Raw genomic sequence first — 6,457 nt, 5'->3', positions numbered from 1 at the left:
CGGGCCGAATTGATTACAGCTCTGTATTCAGAAACACGCGCCGCGCGCATTCCTCCTCGCGAACCCGACAGAAAACGAGGCGCTTGTGGCTACGGGCAAAATCGAGTCGGGCGGACAGAGTTTACATTTAGTATTTATAGAGAAAGAAATTAAATTATGGCGAAAAGTAGTGCTCTTGGCCCCTGACCTCGGAATTAATACTCAGCAGCCTTTCCCTAGTGCGCATGGAAGGAGTTGTGGGGGGAAGGTCCCAAATTCTAGGCCTCCTCTGGGTCTCCGAGAGGTTTCGGGCCTATCCTCCGGCCTCTGCACCCTAACCCTCCAGTCGAGCGAGGGGGTAATTAAGCCCCCGTCGCTGTGGCCCAGGGCCGCGTCCAGTGACATTCAATTAGGACTCGCGCCAGGCGGCGGGACCGGCCGCCCCGCAGGTTGGGGCGGAAACTCGTGCGCTTCGGGAGGAGGGGGTGCGGGTCCCCGGCCCTGCCCCCACCCCCAGCCTTCCCCTCCTGGGGGCGGCAGAGGTGGTGGGCACCCCTCCCCAGGCCCCGACGCAGGGGTGCGGGCGCCCGCAGGGACGCGCACAGGGCTGGGACAGACGCACAGACTCGCGCAGCTCTTTGCTGCTCTGCGCCCCGGGCTCGGGCTTGGCAGCCTGGCAGAAACCACTTACACCAAAGGCCAATTTGTCTGGCCCGGAGTGAGAGGCTGGCGGGCCCCACGGCCAGGAGCTCTCTTCCTCCACGCCTGGGGCCGGTCCCCGGGGCTGGCCGGTTTAGGGGACCTGGGGCTAGAGCTAAAGGTAACCTTCCAGTTGACAAACTTTTAAAACCATACATACGTGTATATGTATACATCTCTAATGATTTCTTTCCCTTCTGCCCACAGCCCTAATTTGCTGCTTATTTAAGAATATGTCCTTTAATGATTTAGCTTTTAAGTCTATCAATATTTTACAGCAGAGAAGGGAGTGACACTTCTCGGAGAACATAATTTAATTATAATAAATGGGCTGGGTGCCTCAGCCCTATTCTTCAGAGGCAGAGTCAATGCAAGATGTAGTTATTTTTTATGCATGGGTGTAGGGGGCCTGAGTGGTCGCCACCCCAGAGTCACTTTTCTCTTCTTCCTTCACCCCCTCCTCTGCCCTGAGCCCCCCGTTTGCACCAGGTAGGGGTAACAGGGGTGGAGAGGGGGGTGCGGGACGGGGGTGTGCCTCCTCCATCACCCCCCCACCTCCGTGTCCATAGACTGGGTGGCTGCCAATCAATCAGAAAGGGCATTAATTGTATCTTTTTTATTGACAGGGCACTGCATTCTGCAGGAGTTATTCTCTTTTTGGAATCACCCTCCTGCCTTTCCTGCCTCCTGCTCCTTGCTCCTGCTCCTCCCTCTCCCCCGCCGCCTGGAGCCGGCGAGGAGATGAGAAGCCCTTGTAGTTTCAAATTCAATGTGACAGTTTCGGAAAGAGCGGATGATGAATCTCCTATTATTGGATCAGTCTATTTGCCGCTCAATGTCTCTCTGTAATTGGAGCAACATCACTTTAAAGGTTCAGAGAGTACAGCATTTCTGGTGAAAAATCCCCACAACACGCCGGTGAATGTTTTAAAGGGAAATCTATTAGTGATTTGCGGAGGGGCGGGGAGCCGGCAGCCGGGGGAGGCGCGGGCTCGGGCCAACCGGGATTGAAGTGGGGGTTCGCCATGGGCCCCTGCTCAGGGCGCTCCCCACACCCGCGCCAGCCCAGCGCCGGGCCGCGCCCCTCCCCCCCAGCGCCCCCCTCCCCGTCTTGTTGTGACAGTTCCTGATACTGTTTATTGAGGTGCATGTCAGGTATAATTAGCAATCGATATGGAAAACGTTTCCTTGCACCCAGCACGCCTCTGACGTCAGAGCCGATTAGCGCTTCTTATTGGTCCCAAATTCCCCGGGCCGCGGCTAATTATCGGGAGCTTGATGTTGATAAAGTAAAGCGCCGGAGTGCGGGCGAAGCATGTGTAGGACTCCGGGTCCCTGTCTCCGCCGCCGCCACCACCCGCGCCTCCCGCCGCTGGCCCGCCCCGGCCCCGGCCCGCGCCCCCGCGCCCCGCCGCCGGCCCGGCCGGCCCCCCGCGCGAGATGATGGACGGCCGCCTCCTGGAGCACCCGCACGCCCAGTTCGGGGGCTCGCTGGGCGGTGTGGTGGGCTTCCCCTACCCGCTGGGCCATCACCACGTGTACGAGCTGGCCGGCCACCAGCTGCAGTCGGCCGCGGCCGCGGTGCCGTTCTCCATCGACGGCCTGCTCAGTGGCTCGTGCGCCGCCGCGGCCGCCTCGGTGGTGAACCCCACGCCGCTGCTGCCGGCGGCCTGCGGGGTAGGCGGCGACAGCCAGCCCTTCAAGCTGTCAGGTAGGCGCGGCGGCCGCGGGGAGGGGTATGGCGGCGGGGGGGGGGGGGGCAGGCAGGGATCCCTTCTTGGGCGGAGGAGTTGGGCTCCGGGCTGCTGCAGACCCTGCTGCGGCTGCGGGGGCACCCGAGGACGCCCTGGTTCCCGCCCTCCACCCCCCGCGCGTGAAGTGCGGCCTCCCTCTCGGTGGCCCCTGGACCTGCTGCAGCCAGCGAGCGGCCCGAGGGGAGGTGGACCCGGCCAGGGCCGGTGGCTGAGCCGCGCCGCGTCCTTTGCGTGCCCGCAGACTCGGGGGACCCGGATAAGGAGAGCCCGGGCTGCAAGCGGCGGCGAACGCGCACCAACTTCACGGGCTGGCAGCTGGAGGAGCTGGAAAAAGCGTTCAACGAGAGCCACTATCCCGACGTGTTCATGCGCGAGGCGCTGGCGCTGCGCCTGGACCTGGTCGAATCCCGAGTTCAGGTAAAGACCCGCGGGCCCTCCGGGGGGCCAGCCTCGCGCCGCTCGGCCTGCCCGCCCTGCCCGCCGCCAGTCCCCGCCTTTGTTCTGCGCGCCGGTCTGTATCCTCAGGTACCCGGCCCGCCGGCCTCCGGGAAGGGCGGCCGGGGAGTCGCCCCGGCGAGAGGTGCATGGAAATCGCGGGCGGTTTGGGGGGGCGGGTCGCTGTCCGCAAGGAGCGAGATCTGCAGCTGCGTCCGAACCGGGGAGTTGTGTGGTGGGCTGGGGGCGAACGCTCGGGACGAAGTCGTGGAGGTTGAGCTAGAAGGGCCAACAGGAGCCCGCCCGGCTCTTGCTCGCAGGAGAAGGGGCGCCGGCGGGGCCCGCGCCTCCGGCAGGGTGCACCTAGCCCGGAGCGCACACGTTTGTTTGTTTACCTTTCGCCTCTAAAATATTCAGATGGAAACATGTATTTATTCATCGGTTTGCAGGAGGGGGCAGCTGAGGAAGGAGAGGCGGAAACTTAAACAATTAACACATTTTGAAAAAAAAAGGTGTCTGAATTTTTAATACCTCCGGTTATGTTTTTCTTTTTCGTTTCCTCGTAATTTGATTTCATTCCGAGACGGCCGGCGGTATTCCTTTTAAAAATACAGCGTCAATTTAACGGATTAAAAATTCGAGATGGATTGTGAATAATTAGCTGTTTCCCTGAAGTACAAACATCTTTTGCCGGGGTCGGGGTGGCTAGTGGGGCGGGAGTGCGGCCACAGCGGTGGGCCCGGGCTCTGAGTCAAGGAGCCGGGTCCGCAGCAATAGCATTGTCTAGAAAGGTGTTCGTCTTGCTCTGGGCTTCCCTACCTGACCTCTTCTGTTTGTAAATCCTTTTCCCAATTTGTTCTAAGTGTCTTAAGTGAAGTATAGACCGCTTCGTTTCTCCTTAATACAATGAGTAATTCTTGGTCACAAAGCAGTCTGGGATTTGCACCAAAAAGTATTTTTTAAAGGGAAGGGGAGGTTGCCTTGGGGAGGTTGTGGCTCGGTGCTGGCACCTTGGCACGGACAAGGCTTGCTGTGACCAGGCTGGGCCTGCTATTGTACAGGATCTCTAGATGGCCAAAACAAAGAATTCGAATGATCGGGACCTCTTAGGGAGGGAAATGTGCCTGAGGCTCAGTAGAGGTTTGACTCTGTGCAGTGATGGAGCCAAGGGCTGGGGCTGGGGTTCCCCTCAGTCCTGGAAGGCTCCCCAGGATAAGGCTTGCAGAGAAGGTGGAAGAGGCAGGGTGGGTCCAGTTCTCCTCTGGCCCCGCCAGACCAGGCCATGCCCAGCTGGTTTGGGAAAGCTGTGCTGGTGCCCTAGCTGGAGTCTCCAGAAAGAAAATGTGTGTGAATGTGTTGGGGGGGGGTGGTGGGCAGGCTGATGAAGACCCTCAATTCAGCTTCCCAGGCCTTTCTAGAAGAAGGAACATCCAGATTTCCCTTCATGGGAAACCCCCAAATCTGGATGTGACTCAGTCTCCAGGGGGATGAAGACAGGTGTGGAGGGCACTGAGCCCAGCCGCGGTCCTCCCGCCAGACGGTCAGCTCCGGTCCAGGCAGGCTGCTTAGAACAAGAGCTGTGAGAAGCCAGGAGGGGCAAGGAGGGGCTCTGCTCTCTGCCTCCCAACCAGGAACCCTACAACCTCGGTCTGGGGTCAGATCGGCCCTACCCAAGGAAGGGGCAACTCCGAGTCCCAAAGGTGAGAAGTCAGAGTGGAAAGCTGGCCGAGAGGCCCCATCTACACTCCTTTTGGGTGGAAATGGTGCTTGCTGGAACCTGCAGCCCCAGTGCCGAAACCCAGCTCCCGGCTGACTGGGCCTTGCGGCCTGGCTCCCGCCTGAAGGAGTTGGACAGGCCCATCCTGGGGGGAGTGGGGAGGCCCGCAGCCCCAGCGGCAAACCCGCCGCCTGATTGTGCCTTCCTTTCCCCTACCCGGCTGCTCTAGGTCTGGTTCCAAAACCGCCGGGCCAAGTGGAGGAAGAAGGAGAACACGAAGAAGGGCCCCGGGCGGCCGGCGCACAATTCACACCCGACCACGTGCAGCGGCGAGCCCATGGACCCGGAGGAGATCGCGCGCAAGGAACTGGAGAAGATGGAGAAGAAGAAGCGCAAGCACGAGAAGAAGCTTCTGAAGAGCCAGAGCCGCCACCTGCACTCGCCGGGCGGCCTGTCCCTGCACAGCGCACCCAGCTCCGACAGCGACAGCGGCGGGGGCGGGCTGTCCCCGGAGCCGCCCGAGCCTCCGCCGGCCGCCGCGGCAGGCAAGGGCACCGGCGGGCACGCCGCCGGCGCCGCGGGTTCGACGCCGGCCCCCCGGGGGAGCCGCCCGCGCCCGGCACCTGCGACCCCGCCTTTTATCCGAGCCAAAGAAGCGGCTCGCAGCTTCGGCTAGGCCGCCCCGTGGACAAGGACGCGGCCCCGTGCGCGCCCGGGGCCGCGGCGGCCGAGCGCGGCGCCGCGGGCCTCCCCAAGGCCAGCCCGTTCAGCGTGGAGAGCCTGCTCTCCGACTCGCCGCCGCGCCGGAAAGCGGCCCCCGCGAACGCCACGGCCGCCGCGGGGCTGGACTTCGCGCCGGGCCTGCCGTGCGCGCCGCGGACCCTCATAGGCAAGGGCCATTTCCTGCTCTACCCCATCACGCAGCCGCTCGGCTTCCTGGTGCCGCAGGCCGCGCTCAAGGGCGGCGCGGGGCCCGAGCCGGTGCCCAAGGACGCGCCGCCCGCGCCCGCCGCGCCGCCCGCGCCGCCCGCCCAGGCCAGCTTCGGGGCCTTCCCCGGGCCCGGCGGCGCCCCGGACTCGGCCTTCGCGCGCCGCAGCCCAGACGCCGTCGCCTCCCCGGGGGCTCCGGCCCCCGCGCCTTTACGGGACGCAGCCGCGGCCGCGACCGAGGGCGGAGGTGGGGACTGCGCGGACGCGGGGGCCGCCTGCCCGGCCGTCCCGCCACCCCCACAGCTCGCGCCGTCGCCGGGGCCCGGTCAGCGGGCGCCCAGCCCGGCGGGGGAGCCCGCCGTCTGCGGGGCCCCCGAACCGGGCACCGCGGCCGGACCCAGCGTGCCGGATGGCGAGGACGTGGACATGGACTGAGGGTGGCTCGGCGGTGGCGGCTGAGAGGGGCGCTCAGGGCCCGCGCGCGCGCTCTCAGGCTCCGGCTCGCACGGCGGAATCAGGTGATCGGCTTAGAAACACTGCTTTTGGCTCTTTCTTCTGTTTTTTTTTTTTTTTTTCCTTTGATTTTTTTTTTTTTTTTTTAAGAAAAACGCTGTATCAATTCGGACCTAGGCAGCAACCGCAGGACTTGGGGTGAGACCCTCTCTTCTCAAGGGAGAAAACAAAACCTAGACCCCCCCACAAAAACCCACAACAAGAATCCTCAGCCTTGTAAAATGCAAAAATGTCTAAGAATATTTATATATGTACCATTTTTGATAAATAAAGCTGGTCAAACGCAAGCTCTGGGGTCCATCTTTTTTAAATTGCCGAGTGCCCAGCCTGGCCCCTCCTCTCCCCTTTTTTTTTTTTTTTCTATTCCTGTCGGGGCGGGTGGGGCAGGGACGAGGCCCCGCGCCTCCCCCGAGGTCCGGCGGCTTAATGC

The 6,457-nt window shown here is 62.7% G+C and overlaps 1 protein-coding gene across 1 annotated transcript; it reads left to right on the top strand.

The window, feature by feature from the left end:
• The first annotated feature begins 1,501 nt into the window (after window positions 1-1,501).
• UNCX (UNC homeobox) lies at window positions 1,502-5,949 on the top strand. Its single transcript, XM_037504492.1, is given in 4 exon segments — window positions 1,502-2,389; window positions 2,674-2,849; window positions 4,814-5,174; window positions 5,177-5,949. Coding segments are annotated over 4 exon segments (1,581 nt in total). The 5' UTR covers window positions 1,502-2,118.
• The last annotated feature ends 508 nt before the right edge of the window (window positions 5,950-6,457 follow it).

Source organism: Talpa occidentalis, unplaced genomic scaffold (assembly GCF_014898055.3).
Source record: "Talpa occidentalis isolate TD23 unplaced genomic scaffold, MPIMG_talOcc4v2.1 talOcc4.12, whole genome shotgun sequence".
Lineage (NCBI taxonomy): Eukaryota > Metazoa > Chordata > Mammalia > Eulipotyphla > Talpidae > Talpa > Talpa occidentalis.
This window is presented reverse-complemented; position numbering and strand designations above follow the sequence as displayed.